Source organism: Ovis canadensis, chromosome 18 (genome assembly GCF_042477335.2).
Source record: "Ovis canadensis isolate MfBH-ARS-UI-01 breed Bighorn chromosome 18, ARS-UI_OviCan_v2, whole genome shotgun sequence".
Lineage (NCBI taxonomy): Eukaryota > Metazoa > Chordata > Mammalia > Artiodactyla > Bovidae > Ovis > Ovis canadensis.
In genome coordinates this window covers 48,214,793-48,233,281 of record NC_091262.1, presented here as the reverse complement: position 1 = coordinate 48,233,281, position 18,489 = coordinate 48,214,793, and the positions used below count along the sequence as shown (strand labels likewise).

The 18,489-nt window shown below is 48.2% G+C and overlaps 1 protein-coding gene and 1 pseudogene across 2 annotated transcripts; both read right to left on the bottom strand.

Moving 5' to 3' along the window:
- Window positions 1-2,295: 2,295 nt before the first annotated feature.
- Window positions 2,296-6,313, bottom strand: LOC138423583 (mast cell protease 1A). 2 transcript variants are annotated; one of them, XM_069559645.1, is made up of 7 exons: window positions 5,791-5,940; window positions 4,970-5,162; window positions 4,320-4,476; window positions 3,978-4,125; window positions 3,351-3,486; window positions 2,903-3,160; window positions 2,296-2,567 (listed from the first exon to the last, which is right to left on the bottom strand). In XM_069559645.1, exons 3-7 carry the CDS (start codon window positions 4,369-4,371, stop codon window positions 2,424-2,426), a joined length of 738 nt encoding a protein of 245 aa, XP_069415746.1. In that variant the 5' UTR covers window positions 4,372-4,476; window positions 4,970-5,162; window positions 5,791-5,940; the 3' UTR covers window positions 2,296-2,423. The 2 variants fall into 2 exon arrangements, with proteins under 2 accessions (XP_069415746.1, XP_069415745.1); XM_069559644.1 differs by having other exon boundaries at window positions 4,970-6,313.
- Window positions 6,314-14,023: 7,710 nt separating this feature from the next.
- LOC138423581 (mast cell protease 2-like) lies at window positions 14,024-17,189 on the bottom strand (annotated as a pseudogene).
- Window positions 17,190-18,489: the final 1,300 nt, after the last annotated feature.

The following is an 18,489-nucleotide window of genomic DNA, read 5'->3' as shown; positions in this document are numbered from 1 at the left end:
GACTACTTTTATACTAGAAGGGAATGGAGTAAAGTCAAACATTTCCTGGTTCCACTAGCCTCAGGATGGTTGTGTTAATTTCTTCTGTCCTGCAGTCTTTCATCAGTTGGCTTGTTTCCTGTGAGCTAAACAAAAGTATTTTAGCTTAAAGCTCATTACCTGGGAGCCAGCGTTCCCAGAGATGTGTCATCATGTATAATTAATGTTATAGCAATATACCATTAATGATTAACTAACAGAATATCAAAGTTCTTCCCTATCACACCAAGAGGAGCTGGATCCCCAGGAGCCTCTCAGTAATTGAATCTCCACTTCTCCACTCTCGGTACTTTCATGATTCTGATAATATTATGAATAATTACTCAATAGGGGAGGTTCAGGGATATGAGAGATTCAGCTCCTGCCCCTGTGAAGCTGACAGGACACAGAGGTAGACCTAGAATAGGTGGGTAGAGGACAAGCTGGTGAGTACTATGATGAGGGGTCTGCTCATTGCCAAGTGTGAGGAAGTGGCTGAACTTGGTTTGGGAGCAGATAGACCTGAACTCACCGAAGTGAACCAAATAACAACCCCATTTCCTATCTTGCCAGGGTTCCAGCCTCACATTTTTGTTGTGCTTATAATCAGCTCTTCAAATGTAAATATTCTGTGACAGAAATTTTCTTATCCCACAGTGTTGAACAAAAGTCTTGGACCTGATGCTCATTGGACCAAAACCAACCATCACTGGGTCCTTCAGCATTCAGTGACCTGACTGGCTTGGCTTGTGCTGAGGTATCCAGCATCCCTTGAGCTGAGACTGGGGCTGTCCCATCCAAATCAGGGTTCCTGTAAGGGGAAGAGACTTCCTCTCCAAAAATGCTGGTTACTGGTGTGAGGTGATGAGATAAGTGATGGTGATCATCCTAATAATTACTCTCCACTAATATTCCCTGTCCAGAGACAAGAGAACTATGTCTCTGATGTCTCTGGGCCAGGCCATCCTGAACATGTGCAGATGATTCCAACACTGTCACCAGTATGAGACAGAAGAAAGAGGAATGGAAAAGATCACAGGAGTTCTAAACAAGCCAAGTCCCAGTGAGTTGTAGCAAGAGCATCTTATGAATAAACAGAGCGGAAGGACACAAGTTTAACCATTGATGATGATGATCTGCAGGTGGTGAAATTGTAGGCAATTTTAAATTTCTTACTTATATGTTCTGTATTTAGTTATCTTTACATGATTATATGTGTTGCTTTTACACGCAAAATACATTTTGCCATGGTGGAAGTTCACTCACCATGCAAACGTCCAGCGAATCACTTCTGTTTAGCCCAGCCTTCTCTAAGCTGCATGTTTTAAAAATGAGATTCGTTTCTCTAAGCTGCATGTTTTAAAAATGAGATTCGTTTCTCTAAGCTGCATGTTTTAAAAATGAGATTCGTTTCCTCTATAGATTCTTACATGAAAATTCAGAGATTATTGAAAGATAGAACAGAAAAAATTATTCAATAAGCTATTGGGTATGGGACAACTTTGAAATATTAGGATACTTTGCATCTAAAAATTTTTATTACTATGACTTTCCTTTATAGAAACATACATACATGTGGGAATGATGGAGATAGGAGAGGCTGGCTCAGCCCAAGGTGGAGGAGCTCCTTGAAGGTCACTTGGGGCTGAAGGAGGATGTGCCCTCAAGACACCAGAGGCTGCACAGAGCCCTGGGCCCAGGACTCCAAGACAGGGCTGTGACAGGAACTCAAGCTGGCCCTAGGCATACTGAAGGCCTCCTGAAACTTTCTCAGGCTTCTGACCTCTGTCTCCTCTGATGCAGGGAGGGAACACTCATGGGGTGAGCCACACCTTTGTAAACCTCCACCATTTCTGTTAGGGTGGACAAGTGCCCCCCTCGACCCTAGAGTTTCTCAGGCGGTCCCCTTTCCAAATCTGGATTCTCTTCTGTTGCCCCTGGACACTGGGATGTGGGGGAGGTGTTGACGAGGAGGAGGGCATATGGATGAGACACAAGGGTCGTGGACAAGAGGGTCCTGTGTTCCTGAGGAGGGGTCGCCCTTCTCTGATGGAGCTCACGGGCAGCCTGAGGGGGAGCTGGCACTGGGGACATGTGACTGGAGGGAGCTGGCTGTAGGTACAGCAGAAGATTTTATTCCAGAGAATCGAAGGTGGGGGTGGGAGGAGCAGTGTATGTGCTGGAGGGGGAAGCCGCTAACAGATCAGAAATGTGAACAGATGTTTCCCTGACAAAGAAGGTACCTAATGAATTTGTAAATAATGGAGCAATCAGTGATTACTTTTCAAGAGATGAATGTTTATTAAGTTCCAGGCAACCTTCCTCCACACACTTTGACCAATGCTTCCAATCCCAGGGAAGATGGAGGGGCTCATCTCAAGGACACGTCATGCTGATCCCTGGCGTTAGTACTGTCTCATTGTTCTCTGGATCCAGGACAGAAAGCTGGAGATTCTGGTGTAGACATCTGGAGTTGTCCCATCATCTTTTCCATAGGACACAATGCCCTGGGCCACACCATTACACACAAGTGGGCCCCCAGAGTCACCCTGTGGGCAGAGAGAGCAAGGGCTGAGCTCACCTTCTTCAGGTCTGGTCTTCTTGCCACCCTGGGGTGGGTGGGCTCAGTTAGGGGTCCTGGCTGATATCAGGGCCTTGTTGGTCCTGAGGTTTCATCCTGGAATTGAGAATCCTGCTGCTCCTCCTGCAAGAAGCTTCCACCCATTTGTGACTGTGGGGCAGTGTTCACCCCCCAGGGACACAGGGCAGCGACCAGATAGGAGGACAGGTCGGGGACACAGGGACGGGTTTTGTTCCCACAGCCACCCATCCTCCCAGCTCAGCTGGGCCCAGGGTTTTGCACGGATAACACTGGGGATCTTACCGAGAAAGAATTCTTCCTCTTGGTTGAATCTCCAGCACATATCTGCGTGATGGGGATGTAGTTTTTGAAACGTGCAATACATTTCTCCTCACTTTGGACTTCAAGATTCACCTCCTGTAGTTTGTCTGCAGAGGGCATATTTACCCCCAGTTGCCCCCAGCCGGCCACACTGCACATCATCCCTGGCTTCACCTTCTCCAAGCTCCTGGGCAGATTGATGGGGCTCACTGCATCCGACATCTCAGCCTTCCTAGTCAGCTGAATGTAGAGGAAAAGCATTCTCACTTACTGTTGGCCCACAGAGGCTGCAGGACAGTAATGGGGTTGCCTTCTTCTCAGCATTGGGACGACGGAGGGGTTATACAGGAGGAGGGTCAGGAATGAGTTCATGGGGGATGCAGAAGCCTGGATGGAAGTGTCCCAGACTCAGTGCAGCCACGAGTCCCACCTGCAGTAACATGATGTCGTTGGACAAAGTTTTATCATTATAGTGTGGGTGCGGGATGGCTCTTCTCACTTGGATGACCTGCTGGGTCCTCTCTCGGTCCACGATGTTGTGGGCCCCCAGGGTGATGCTGATTGAGCTGCACAGAGAGCAGAAAGGGAGGGGGTGTCAGGGGAGAACTGGTCCAGGAGACAGGAGGAAAGAGCACAGCTTGGGACAGGGCAAAACTTGGGGCAGGGCAGGGGGAGGGTGTGGCGAAATTCCAGGCAGTGGGCCATAGGGCTGAGCATCTCTAAACTGTGTGCTCCCTGGCAGCCTGGGCAGATGGCAATTCCTGTAGTCCACGGAGGGTGTTCAGTCCTGCTCGAGCGTGACTATCTCTAAGGAAAACATGAATTTCTCACATTAGCACTGTGGGCTCCAGGCCACAACCTTGGCTTCCTTATGTTCCAGGTTTGATCAGTCCCTTCTCTCCATGTGCGACTGGCATTGACCTGTCCCTCTCTCCCCAGTGCTCACCTGTCCTCTCAATAGCTTCCTATGTTACCTGGTGGCACAGGCCTGCAGCTCCTAAGAGGGTTCCCTGGGAGGGCTCAGCAGAGGGATGGGGGCCCGGGCACTGCTCCTCACCTTCCCAGGCAGTGAGCTGCTGTCAGCACGAAGTCCTCACGCACAAGGAAACCCCCACATCTGTAAGATTTCCCTGAAATCTTGATCTGAAGAAATGCCATGTAGGGACGGGAGTGAGGCTTGGCCTCATGGCCCCCGATGATTTTCCCTGAAAGAAAGATTCCAGCCTGCCCACTGTGCTCATGGAGCCAAAGTTTGAATAGGGGAAATGGGATCAGGGTTTCCCTGAGTTCAGAAATTTTCTTAGATGGACCAGGCCCAGGCTGTGCATGAGTGTAACGTCTGGGCAGGTCAGTCCATGTGGGGCGGGACTGGGCCTCTGAGGGTGGGACCGTCACTCACCTGCCTCCCCAGTAGGGGACAGAAGGGCCACCAGGAGCAAGAACAGGACCATCTCTCCAGGAAGACTGCCCAGATCTGAGCGGCTGCTGCTTCCTTCTGGTCTTTTAAGCCTGAGTCGTCCCCTTCCATGTTCTGGCCTTTGTCACGTGAGCCTTATCTGAAAGCCCCAAACCACTTTTTTGTAGTCAGAATGGACTATTTATTTGAATTTAATTAAAGCCTCTGGTAAGTTTTCATCCATTGGGTGGTGTGGGGTCGGGGGGGAGGGGGGGACGGTGGTTGCATTAGCCAGTCCTTAAGCCCTCAGGTGCCTGAATCCCAGAAACCTGGGCGTCATTATGATACATCAAAGAAAGTCTGCGTGGTTCATTTTAGATCACCAGGGTGGTTGTGTATTGAGACCCCTTCTTCACCAAGAATCTGAGAAATATTGGACATGAGATTCCTTGCTTCATGTAGAGGAGATAAACCATCATGATCAGACTATAAGGCAAGATCCACAGTGTGGAATAGACATAATGGTGTGGAAGTGATGCTGAAGAGGGCTTATTCCGTTACCAAAGGACTCAGTGGTTTAAAACAACAGCAACATGGCTTTACCCATCTGCATTTTGGTCCAGGTACAGTGCGGATGGCATCCCTCTACTCACCTTGGTATCAGGGCTGCTCGAGGCCTAGAGGCTGAATCGCTTGAAGGATGCTCACACATGCCCAGTGGTTGGTGCTGGCTATCCACTTGACACATTGGTTTTTCTCCACAAGAGCCCCTCAGGTTGTCTCACTTCATGGGATTCTTTGGCTCCCTCATGACACAGTGGTTGGTTTCCCCAGAGTGACCATCTCCTAAAAAGTGAGCCATCTAGAAGCTGTGTTTTTTCCATTACCTAGATTTTGATGTCATATGGCACCTATTCTACCATATTCCACTGCTTAAAGCAATCAAGAGCTCCCCTCACCCAGATTATAAAAGGAGGGCCCTAGACCTCCTTTGTTGCAGTCACGTAAGAAGAGCCTGTGGGATGGAGATATGCAGCGGCAGTCATGTCCCCATCATGAAAATGGGGGAAGCCATGGAATCAAAACAACTGTTGTTTCTAAACATCTTGATCCCAGCCTCTTAAAAAGCAACAACACCTTACTTAAGGAAACAAAGCCCATGGTCAACAGTGATTCTGGCAAGAGAGTCACAGTGAACCAAGCGGTGTCCTCATCCTGCATGAGCTGGACACCCTGCACTGGATGACCTGGATGAGATATCAGAATGCAAGTGAAGTGAGGAATGTTGCCTTCCGTAGGGAATGCAGGAGGGCATGGCAACCCACTCCCGTATTCTTGCCTGGAGAATCCCATGGACAGGGGAGCCTGGCGGGCTACAGTCCACGGGGTCACAGAGTCAGACACGACTGAGCGACGTTTAGTACTACTACTATGAAGGGAGTGAACATCCAAGGGCTGTGAGGAGGGTGCTTACACAAGGCTTGACCAGTCGGTGGTAAAGGAGCTCAAGGAGGATTCAGGGACTCCAACAGAAAGGGCAGTCTGGTGGGATGTGTCAGAGCAGGACAAATAGGGCGAGGCGGGCGTTGCTTTGAAGCAGCTGCCTGACGTGGATCACCAGAGCCTGGGCGGGGAGAGCACGGGATGCACTTGGAGAAGATGAGGAAGAGATCTGTTTTATAAGTCTCTGTGGGGACTAATCAAATAATTAAACATATTAAGGCAAGTGACCCAGTTTCTTACTGTCTGAAGATTAGATGGTATTGGTGGCATCAATGTTAATTTCCCGGATTGATGGTTGAATTGTGGTCACATAAGCGTTTCCTTGTTTGTAGAAATTGCCCTCTACAGTTTTTGAGGACTGATGGAACACCGTGTCAGTAACTTTACTCTCAAATGGTTCAGGAAAATTAAAGTTTTTGTATTATAATTGATACTTTTCCATAAGCCTGAGATTATTTCAAAAGTAAAAGGAGATCCATAGTCTTCACATATATGAACAACAACCAGTTTGAGACACATTTGAAAAGATAATCTGTCACAGCAGCAACAAAAAACATAAAGAGCTTGGGAAAAACATAACCAGAATTGTGAAACACTATTTGAGCAAAATGTTAAAGGATTCCTGAAAAATATAAAAACAGACTTTAGAAATAGAAAGATAGTCAGTTCTCTGATAGGGTAGAACCACACCAAAAAGGCACTGACTCTCCCAAAGTTAATATAAAAATGTGATTCCAATTAGAAAAATGTTTTTTTCTCCTATTGTTAGGAGGTTCTAGCTAATGTCTAAATCTTATTGGAAAATAGCATGAAGGAATAACTAGTCAGATATTAAAAAACATCCCGTAAGATGTATTTTCTGAAAACAGTGTGTTGCCCACTCATGATCAGACAGACAGACCAAAGAAAAAGAATAGAAAATCCAGAAACATTCCCAAGCACATATGAAAATGTAGTTTACACTGAGGTGACATTAAAAAAAAAATCACTGGGTGAAAGTAGTACTTTTTAATAAATGATATCAGAGCAATAAGTTACTCATACATCACATAAACCACCTGAGTAAGTGCAAAATATGAGACATAAATGTATGAAATAAAACCATAGTAATAAAAAAATGTGGATAAATCCCTTAATGAAATTAGAGGCCTTCTAGCAATGACTCTAAATACAGAAACATTAAAAGAAGAGATTGATAAATAAATTGTGATATGTAAAATACAGTTTTTGAAAGTTTGTATCTCAAAAATCAAGCATAAGCAGAACCAAAATACAGACAATAACTCAGAAAAAAATTATTGCAACATATATCACAAAGAGTTGGTCTATATAAAAACAAAGAGTTAGAAAATCTAAAGAAGAACCAAGCAGAACTGAAGAATCAGTCAGTTCAGTTATACAATAACTGAAATTTCAAATACACTAGAAGGAATCAATAGTAGATTAGATGATACAGTGGAGTGGATCAGCAGAATAGAAGAGAGAGCAGCAGAAATCACTCAACCTGAACAGAAAAAAAAGAGAGAGAGAGAGAGAGAAAGAATGTTTTTAATGAGGACAGTTTAAGAAAACTCTGAGATAATATCAAGGATACTGATAGTCACAGTATAGGAGTCCCAGAAGGAGAAGAGAGAAGAAAAGGGTTAGACACCATATTTGAAGACATAATAGCTGAAAACGTTCCTAACATAGGAAAAGAAAGAAATATCCAGGTCCAGGAAACACAGACAGTTCCAAACAGGATAAACACAAAGATGACCACATTGAGACACTGTAATTGAAATGGCAAAAATTAAATATTAATTTTAAATTAATATGAACATTAAAATCAGTAAAGGAAAAGCAAAATGTTATGTATAGGGGAACTATCAGCTACCAGCAGACTTTTCAACAAAAATTTGCAAGCCAGAAGGGAGTGGCATGATATATTTCCAGTGATGAAAAGAAAAAATGTCTCATAACCAAGACTACTCCACTGGGCAGGCTGTATTTGAAGGAGAAAGCTAAAGATTTCCAACAAGCCAAAGCTAGGAGTTCCGCAACACAAAGACAGCATTATTAGAAATGTTATATGGTCTTCCCTAAATGAAAAAGAAAAGACCACACTAGAAGTATGAAAATTATCAAAGAAAAAGTCTCATTGGTAAGGGAAAATGAAGGTATATTTGTCTGGGAGAGAGTGAAGGACAGGGAAGCCTGGCATGCTGCAGTCCACGAGGCCACAGAGCTGGACATGACGGAGCAACTGAACAGCAACAACCTGCAGGGTAGCTATCAACCACTTATAGAGCTAGTAAGAAAGTTAAAAGATGAAAGTAGTAAAATCATCTATATCCACAATAGGTACTTAAGGAACCCTTGAAAGAAAAAGCCATAAAGTACAATGTCAAAAAAATGAACAATGAGAGGGATAAAAATGCAGGGTAGTAAGGAGGTATTAAACTTAAGAGCCCAACAATTGAAAATAATTACAGTTATAGAATACTGATGTATATATATTGATACATATATATAAGCCTGATGGTAATCACACACAAAAAATCTATACTAGATACACACAAAGAAAAAAGAGAAAAGAATCCAAATGTAACACTAAGGATAATCATCAAATCACAAGGGAAGAGAGCAAAAGAAACAAAAAAAGAAGCACGAAAACAACTGAAAAACAATGAACAAAAAGGCAAAAAGTACACACCTATCAATAACTACTTTAAATATAAATGGACTAAATGAGCCAATTAAGAGGCATGCAATACCTACATGGATGCAGAAACAAGATTCATACATATGCTGCCTACAAGAGACTCACTTCAGATCTACAGATACTCACAGACTGAAAATAAGGGGATAGAAAACGTACTCCAAGCAAATGGAAACAAAATTAAAGCCAGGGTAGCAATACTTGTTTCAGACAAAATGTTGTACAACGAAGACTGTGACAAGAGACAAATAAGAACATGACATAACGATCAAGGGATCGATCCAAGTAGAAGACATATCAATTTTAGCTATACACACAACCAACATAGGAGCACCTAAAAACATAAATATTAACAAGCATAAAGGGAGAAATTGATGGTTATGCAGTAAAAATATGGGGCTTTAACACCCCAATTACTTCAATAGACAGATCATTCAGATAAAAAATAAAAAAAGAAAACAAAGGTCTTAAAGAACACATTAGACCAGATGGATACACACACCCACACCCACACATACACACACACACACACACACACACACACATCTCCTTCTCCACGAAATTTGAAAGGATCCTTGACCAAGGAGACTGGGTGGTCATTACAAGGACAGGAATTTTATCATCTGAGAAGCATACAGAGGAATCTTATCTCAAGTGTCTCAGCTAGTGGGATTCTTTATTCTTCAAGGATTTTACTGGTCTTATGTTTATTGGGCTAAAGTAGCCTTTCACTGACCATCACTAATAGGAATGGAAATACCAAGTCACCAAGATGTAACACAGGGAATCTCATCCTCCCTCGGCAATTAGCATCACCCACCTAACTTGCATAGTAAGTTTATCTGTCTGTCGATTGCTTTTCTACAAATGAAGGCCTCTAAAAATCAGAAGAGTCCAAGGTCATAGAGACAGAAGGAAACCTTCTGAGACAGAGTTAATAGGTGTAAGAGTAGGAATGAGAGCCACCCCCTGTGGTCACTTCGTTGTCTCTAGAACCATGTATTCTGGCTAGGAAAGAAACAACACCCTATTCTCACCGCTGGCTTAAAGCACATACCACATCCTGGAAGACAGCATCCCAATCTTGAAGGTGGTTGTCTTTCTACCATCTACATTACTAAATCTTACACAATTCTCAGGCCAGCTGATTCTGGGTGATATGGGACATGAACTCATGGCTTCAACGTTCTTTCATAGTAAAGCTTGTTGGCCAAAAGTCGTGTTGTGTGGGATACAGAGACGGGAAATAAACCCTGCAAGACCACTGTGGTACCAACAGTAGCACGGTCATGGGCAGGGAAGGCAGAGCCGTTCCTGTTCCAAAGCACATTCCTGAAACAGACTAGCAAGGGCTTGACCTTTCAGGTCCATCATCCCCAGAGCTGGCCTGGCGGTTCTCTGCCCAGGTATATTGGGAACTGAATCTTCTTGTAGGTCTGGGGGGAAAAAGCGGTGGGAGAGGCCTTGGTCAGTAGAGCCGTTTCACTGGAGGTCATTACAGATATTTTAACAATTATATTCATTTATGTATTTATTTCTGGCTGTGCAGGGTCTCCATTGCTCCATGTGGGCGTTCTCTAGAGTGGCTCTTCTTCGCTCAGGTGTACAGGCCTCTCACTGTGGTGGCTATGCTTGCTGCAGAGCATAGGCTCTAGGCACACAGGCTTCGGTAGTTACGGCACGCGGGCTCGGTAGGTTTCCTGCATAGGTTACTTGTTCTGAATCACACGGAATCTTCCCAGATCAAGGATCAAACTCATGCCCCCTGCATTAGCAGGCAGATTCTTTTCCACTGAGCCACCAGGGAAGTCCAGGGATATTTTTATTTTGTTTTGTTTCTTATTTCCATTGCAAAGATCTTCAAAGAAGTTAAGGACTGTTTCCTGAAAAGTGGGGGATGGAGGACATTTCCACAGACCAGAAGATTTGAAGAAATCAGCATGTTTTAGGTGCTTACCCACCTTCATCTGATTGTGCCCAAGAGCAGACAGAACAGCTCACCAGGAATCTGTCTGAGCACTTGTCAGAGAACGGCTGCCATGGGAGCCCAGGGACTCGCTCTGTGTGGAGGGAGGTATCTGAGCAGAGGCTCCTGGTCTTGTCCAGGGATGGCAGGAAGTCATCAGTGGGCAGGGTTAGAAAACATGGAAGTCCTCTTGCTGGCCTGGCTCTTAGGGGACCTGGCTGAGCCTAGGCTCCGTCCTAACTCTGTGGGGCCTCCAGGCGCTCACTGGGACTGTCTCCCTCATCTCTCAAAGGAGGACAAGTCGGCAACAAACATTCTTAAACTTTTCCAAACAACAGAACCATTTCCTCAAAGTAAATGTTATATTTGAGCTGAATATGTATGTGGCTAGGCTCATTTTTTAAACAGTACGTTTTTGTTTCTTTGTTTTCCTTCTGTGCGATTTTCAATCAAGGAGCGGGGTCTCTAGTAAATCTTGGGATTTTTTCAGCTCCGAATCAGAAGCTGTGTCATCACCGCTCTTCCTTTGTAAACGTGCCCCAGGTCACTGGAGATTGTGTTGCTGAGTGATTTGTGCACAACCAGAGGAGAAAGGGCCTGCGTTTAGGGTAACCGTATCCCAGAGTGTTCACACATCCCCCAGAGAAGCACAGTGCTGTGTGTAGGGGTAGGGCAGCACCAGCCAAGGGCTGGAACTCAGGCTCAGCTCCCAGGCAGCTCAGCACCACAGTCAAGACACTGGAGGGATGGCAGATGGAAGCGTCTGGCGAGGGGAGGCCAGGACAGGGAGATCTTGCCAAGCAAAAATCACATGCTCTCCAAACCAAGACCTTCCCCAGGATGAAAGGCTAGGTTGTCTCAGATCCTATGGAGCAGCAGCCACCATGACGGCCTAAGAGCAGAGACACTTCTCCATTTGTCCACACCACATGGGCCTCCCTGACTGCAGTTTGGTTTGCACAGCCAGGAGCTTGCAGCCGTGACAGGGAGCCTGCTTCTGGCACATCCAGTGGATGAGTGTTTAGAGTCAGATTCTAATTGCCTTTCTACCATTTGAGCATGTGCAGTGACATTTCTACCTACTGTATTAAGAGTGGGCTTCCCTGGTAGCTCAGCTAGTATAGAATCCACCTGCAATGTGGTGAGACTTGGGTTCGATCCCTGGGTTGGGAAGATCCCCTGGAGAAGGGAAAGCTACCCACTCCAATATTCTTGCCTGGAGAATTCCGTGGATGGAGGAGCCTGGCAGGCTACAGTTTATGGATCCGCAAAGAGTCAGACACAACTGAGCGACTGAGTGACTAAGCACAGCACAGCACATTAAGGGTAAAAAAATAAGGCTGCCCTGTTCCTTCTCTTCCCTCCCTGCTGCCCTCTCCCCCAGGGGCCGAGTATGCTCCAGTGAGCAGAGCAGAGATTTGCTTCATGGCTAGAAAAAAAATGACTGATGTTCTAGAGTTGCATGTAATAACACTCCTACTCAGGCTGGGTGAGAACGAGGGGCTGGATGAGAACGAGGGGCTGGATGAGAACGAGGGGATTCTGGGGAGACCCAGCCCTGCTCTGGGCCAGCTCCCCTGGCTGTGGGGGTTAAAGATCAGCTCAGGTAGCCCCCCTCCCCAGTAGGAGGGTCTCTGTCCTGGAGCTGCAGCCCCAGGCTGTGCTCTTGGTGGTGGGGACCCAAGGTGTGACCCACTCCTCCCTGCCATGTACCCAGAGCAAGGAGCTAAGGAGTTCACCATGAGCCCCAGGACCAGAGAGGTTCGTGTCTTCCCCTGATGGTGCTCAGCTTCTGCCCTGGCAGGAGGGCCGGCCCTGGAAGACAGGTGTGGGTAGGCCGACCTGGGTGACAGCTTTGCATGGGGATCAGGGGAAGAGATGGTGGGAGGGGGGAGAGGAGGAGCAGAAAACAGCAGAATCCTGTCATTGCCTTTCTAAACACACAGTGAGCATTTGTGAATAGGAGTCAGTGAATAAATAAGCAACCAGCCCTTCGAGCCCAGCTGAGACACAGTTACTGAGCTGCAGGCACCCCAATCCTGCAGTGCGATTCTGGATCAGCCCCAGGGAGGATGGTCTGGCTCCTGCAGTCAGAGCCTTTTCATGGTTTTCTTCATCCAGGGCAGGAGACTTGAGACTTTGGTGCAGGACCCTGGAGGTGACACATTATTTTGTCCATTGAAGACAATGCCCGGGGGCTACGTTGTCACACCCCAGAGTCCCCCTGGGGACACGAAAGGGGAAAGACTGAGCCAGCTCGACTCCTAGTCCTGCCCCCCCATCGTAAGACCCCTCTGGGCAATGGCAGCCTTCCAGGGCCTCCATCGGAGCACAGGGCAGGACACTGCCAGTGCTTCACTGCACCCAGGTGGCAGCTCCATCTCCTCTCCCAGGTCCCTGATCTGCTCCACAGGGAGACATTGCAGGACTGTTGACTCCGGGCTGGTCTCCAAGGACACAGAAGCAGGGGTTCAGGCTGACACTCAGCATGAAGGACAAGGCTATTACCCAGTTCAGGTGTGCTCCACAATGCAGGTCATTACACAGAACCCAGGGGGCAGGCTCCATCCTGCACATCAAGGCTCTTCCACTCCTGGGCGAGATTATAGAGTTAGTGCCCCCCTGTCCTCACGGGACTGACCCTCTCCCTCTGTGTTGCCCAAGTGCTGGGCGTTGTGGAGGTCACACAGGCTAGAGTAGTTGGGAGCAGTCGTTTGTGTCTGTGATTCGTGCAGGACTTGTGATGCTGTCCCTCCTCTTATCAGCCCCACGTATTCCTTTTGCAGAAGTCAGTGACACAAGATCTCTGCATCGCACATCAAAGCTGCACAGATGGTAGATCTTCTCTTATCGAGGTGGACAGTGAGGAGGGCCCAGTGTGAACCAAATGCTGAAGGTGATTCCTGCCCAGCTCCTTCACAAAACCCTGCCTAACCCCTCCCCACCCCACCCCCACCCCCACCACCATGACATATTCCTTGGGGGACATTTAGAAAAGCCCAGAGACATCTTTGATTCAGAACTTGGAGGAGAAGGGAATGTTGATACTGGTATCTAATCGGGAGAGGCCAGGGATGCTGTAAACACCCTGCAACTCAGCATGTTCCTAGTGATTCTGAAGAGCCCTAAAGATGGCTCAGAGTTGATGATGACGGCAGGGGAGGATCTGCTCTACTTTCTTCTTTAAGGTGGACATAGGGGTCCTGCCACTCCAGGGAACCCCCTTCTCTTCTCTCTCTCCCGATTGTTCTTCACTGTATCCTCTCTGTCTCTCACACACACACACCACACTCCCCCCTTTCAGGGCTTCTGGAATTCCTGATGCTGGGAGAAGAGAGAGGAGACACACACTCAGGTCTGGAAGCCGGGTGTTCACTGAGATTTATAGGGAATTCTATGACCTGAAGGGGCCTTCGTGAGGATTAGGGACGTGACGGGGCTTTAAGAGGAAAACCAGAGGCAGATCCAGGGTGAGTGGCACGGAGAACCTGCTGGAGTCCTGCTCTGGTTTCCCCTCAGGCTGGCCCGGGTTCCAGGTTAATTCTCTTTTAGGACCTCATCGATCCAGGGCTGGTAAGGGGAGATCCGGGTGAAGACGGCAGGGGGCTTTGCACTGGACAGTCCATAGGAGACAATGCCCTAGGCCACCCCAGCACACAGAAGAGGGCCCCCTGAGTCTCCCTGTGGAAACAGAAGGAAAGGGAGAGAGAGGGAAGGTGAGCCGGGAAACCACCCCCTCCTCCCTGTGGTCCCAACTCTGAGTTGGTCGAACCTGTCATCAGGCTCGGGAACACGGGCTCCTCATGAGGTGATACATCTCTGATGCTGTTCTCTCTCCTTCTTGGCACCTCCTGACCCTGGGAGGCACCCCTTGACCCTGAGCAGACCCTCGTCAGACCCCACGGGGCCAAGGGAGGATGATCTGCAGAGGGACAGTCCCAGCTCCTCAGACCTGAGGTCTCACACTTTGTCACTGGCTGACACTCCTAACTCCGTCTTCTTCCTAAGGTGTCTGCACCCTGGAAAGTGATTTGTGGGGAAGACTGTAGTCTGAGAATCACCTTAAATGCAGATTTTTTGCTCTGGGGATTGCCTACACACAGCTGGAGATTGTGGTCAAAAGCAGGGAAGTGGCGGCAGGCCCGGGGCTCCATGAGTCTCAGCTTCACCTCTTGCAGAGTGCTGGAGGCTTGTTCCTTCACACCTGTTCTTCCCCAGCCAGCCACCTGGCACATTCTCCCGGGACGGATGAAGGTGACAGGGGTGGAAGGCGGAGTGTCCCCACGGCCAGGGTCAGGTTGGCTTTCTCCTTCAACTGTGAAGGAAATGAGGGCTGTCAGCGAGGAAAATGGGCTTGGGGAGGGGTGCAGGCAACCAGAGAGGGACAGGGCAGCTGCTCCAAATGAGAGCCTCTTCCAGAGGCTGAGCTGAGGGGTGCTGGTGAGAGGCAGGATGGGAAAGTATGAGGGTAATGGGACCTGAAGGAGAAGTCCTGGAGAACAGGGAGAGGGGAAGGAAGCCTGGAGAACAGAGAGCAGGGAAGGAAGACTGGGGAACACGGAGTGGGGAAGAGGAAGAAGAATTTGCACCTTCAGTAACATGATGTCCTGGAGACCAATGGGGTCATATTTTGGGTAAGGAAACTGTTTTATGACCTCAAGCCTCTGCCACGTGTCTTCTTTCTTTTGTATGTTTTGGGCTCCGAGGGTGACTGTTACAGACCTATGTGAGGGAGAAGGCCAAGGTGAAACGCTGATGGTGGGGGGTCTGCTGAGATATGCCCACTCCGAGAAAGGGCATGTTGTCTCTCCCAGGGTCAGCGATCTCTTCCTACCTCCCTCTTTTGAGCTAATTGTGGTATGGGAGGGGCTCAGGCTTTATTCAAGGAAGAGCTTTCTCAGGGACAGAGATAATTTCCAGGGTCTTCCAGACGCCAGGGAGTGAGTGGGCTCTGAAGGACCCAGGGGACAGGGTAGGACTTCCTAATCAAGGTGCCCTAATGAGGGCCTCCTCTCTGAGGCAGAGGTGTCTGAGGAAAGGGGGGAGTGGTGGGGTCTCAGGTGGACCCTGTTCTCTGTCTCCCATGGAAAGGGTGGGCTCAGGTCCCCAGGAACTAAAGGCCAGTTCTTGAAAAGGGCACGGAGGAAGTGGTCGAGAACTGGGTGGGCCCCTGAAGAGTGAGTCCACATCCTTTGTGTCGGGGTTGGGGAGGGGGAGCTGCTTTTAAAAGAGGGGCACTGGGATGAGGTACCCTCTCCTCTGAGGGGAGCTGAGCTCACAGTGACTGAGGGTCAGGACAGCTGTTCCACTCTGAGAATGATTTCCTTAAGACTAAATATTGTCTCTCCCTAAAGAGACCCAGCCCTAGGAGCTCCCCTCAGGCCCCAGGAGCTGTTCCTGGTTGCTCCTCTGGATGCTCATCTCCCACTTGGAGATAAACAGGACCCACTGTCTCACCTTCCTGCACAGTGCGCAGCCGTCAGCACAAAGTCCCTTCTTATCAGGAAACCACCACAAGCCTTCTGCTTCCCCTGCAAGGTGACAATTTCCAGGTAGGCCATGTAGGGGTGGGAGTGTGGCTTGCTCTCCGTGCCCCCAATGATGACTCCTGGAACACAGAACCCCAGGGAATGAACACTGAGGGTGCACCGGCTGGCTTCAAGTTGGAACAGGCGTCTCTGGAATCCACGCTCGCCCCATGTTCTGCCCTCTTCCTCTCAAGTGGCTCTGGTGTCTGATGTCTCTGCTCCAGGCACAGTGGCCAAGCTGGCCTCGGACGCCTCGCAGTCACGCTCACCTAAGGGTTCCCCCCACTCCCATTCTGCCCTTGTTATGCCCAGTGTCCGAGTCCCCAAAACTGAGAGAATAAGACGTCCACAGCAATGCAAAAGCATATAGGGGTTTATTGCTAGCTCGAGCTAGGGCCCAAGTCTCCTCCAGCACAGTGGAATCTTGATGAGAGCCCCGAGCTCTGAATCACAGCTGCTTATATACAGGCGGTCTTTTGTCTCAGCAATAGTGTAGTTGGCATGTGGTGATTGACTCAACCTTGGGTCATCGTGGTGATTGACTTAACCTTGGCATCATCGGGGGGGGACCTTGGTGTCATCGGGGACCCTGGTGTTATCGGGACCTTAGTGTCATCAGGGACCTTGGTGGGGCTTCCCAAATTATGATACATGCTTACAAGAACCTGAGGCTTAGGCCTAGTGTGGCCTGTTGAGCCTGTCATGGCTCAGGTCAGGTCCCAACACCCTCATTCAACCTTCCTTGTCCCCGTGCATGACCAGCTCTCCAGGTTCCTGTCTCCACCATCTCCATATCCCAGGTTGCTCAGAGATCAGCCAAGTTGCAAGGCCACAAGGTGAACGGAACACAGGACTCAGTTCAGTGTCACAGGTTCCATGCAGAGGAGACCACCCCTGGGGCCCCTGCTCTGGCCTTTCCCTCAATCAACGTGGGCTCCTTGTTTCTGGGAGCGCCATGGGCTGCAGAGAGAGAGTGTGCACAGCCCAAGGGGAAACTTCACTCTGGGGTGTTGGGGAGAAAGCCTGGGTTTCTGTTTAAGGGTCAGCAATCTTCCGAGTAAATCTTGTTTTAGGGGTTGATCCTGAAGTTTCCAGAAGGAGTGGCCGGGCAACTCACCAGCCTGGGCTCTGCAGCAGAGGAGGAGGAGCACCAGCGGGAGAGGAGGACGATGCATCTTCTCAGAGAGGCTGCCCAGGGCACGTGCTGCTTCTGTTTTCTAGTCTTGGGTTTTTCACTCCCAACAAGTGAGGGCAGGGCCAGGCTGGTAACCACAGGAAGTGACTGGTCATGTTCTCTTCTCTCATACTGTGCCTGCGTCTTTCTAATCAGAATTTCCCCTAGAGATGCCCTCTGTTTTGTGGGAGGTGAAGCCGAGGCCTGAACCTCCAAGTTTTGGCCTCAGGGATGAGCTCTCCAGTGTGGTCCCTCATTGGTGTGCAGGTGGAGGGCTCATGTCCTTCCCAGGCACGGCAGCTGATTAAGGCCCATCAGAGACATGGGTGGGGGAGAGCCTTTACACTGAGAATTCAGAAGCATATGCACGTTTAAGACAGTGACACAGTAGGAAACACAGTTGCAAAAAGACCCAACGCATATACCACAGGTATGTGTGAGTACAAAGGCACAAACCTACAAACATACAAATGAATCCAAAGTTGCAGGAAACAATACTCATCCTTAATCACGTGCAATGCAGTCTAAGCTGCCACTCCTTTGCATCCCATCTTATTCCACTCAGATTAAAATGCAAGCTACACCCCACTTCAAGCATCGTTACTGGCAATTTGAAAAACATTAGTCTGCATCTCTCTCTCCCTCCTAACCAAGGGTTCATAGGCAGAAGACCGTGATCAGAGAATATTAGGTAGGGGAAGAGACCATACTCTAAGGTTGGGCTTTACATACATTATCATAAGAGCAAATGGGATTGGAATTAGGACTTTAAAAAGCTCATGAATATCAATTATTGTCACTCTCTTAGAAGTATTGTTACTTTTATAACAATCCTGTGAAGTAGGTAGAGTTATCTCTATTTTATGAATCTTGCTATCAAAGCTTATGCCTCAGAATTAGACTTCCCTCATTTCATACAAAGGGCCCTTCTGCTGTACCATCAAAGGCAGGGAAATCTAGTCCTGCTAATGGGAATGTAGATGTAGAAGAATGGTTGTTCCAGGGGTGCTGGGGTTCCTAATCTTACATGAGGAATCAAGCTCATTTGATTGAAATAGAATATATACAGATGTCAGGATCTGAGGTTTGCCTCTGTTTTCCCATCACAACCTTGGGAATTACCATAAGCATTACTTTCAGTTCAGTTCAGTTCAGTCGCTCAGTCGTGTCAGACTCTTTGCGACCCCATGAATCACAGCACGCCAGGCCTCCCTGTCCATCACAATCTCCCAAAGTTCACTCAGACTCACGTCCATCGAGTCTGTGATGCCATCCAGACATCTCATCCTTCATCGTCCCCT

Coding starts and splice junctions, on each gene's coding strand:
- LOC138423583 (XM_069559644.1), bottom strand. CDS start 4,371: ATGGTCCTGTTCTTGCTCCTGGTGGCCCTTCTGTCCCCTACTGGGGAG. Junction 4,126..4,319: donor GTCCCCTACTGGGGAGGCAG/GTGAGTGACGGT, acceptor TCTTTCTTTCAG/GGAAAATCATCGGGGGCCAT. Junction 2,568..2,902: donor AGAGGAAGAATTCTTTCTCG/GTAAGATCCCCA, acceptor CTCTGCCCACAG/GGTGACTCTGGGGGCCCACT.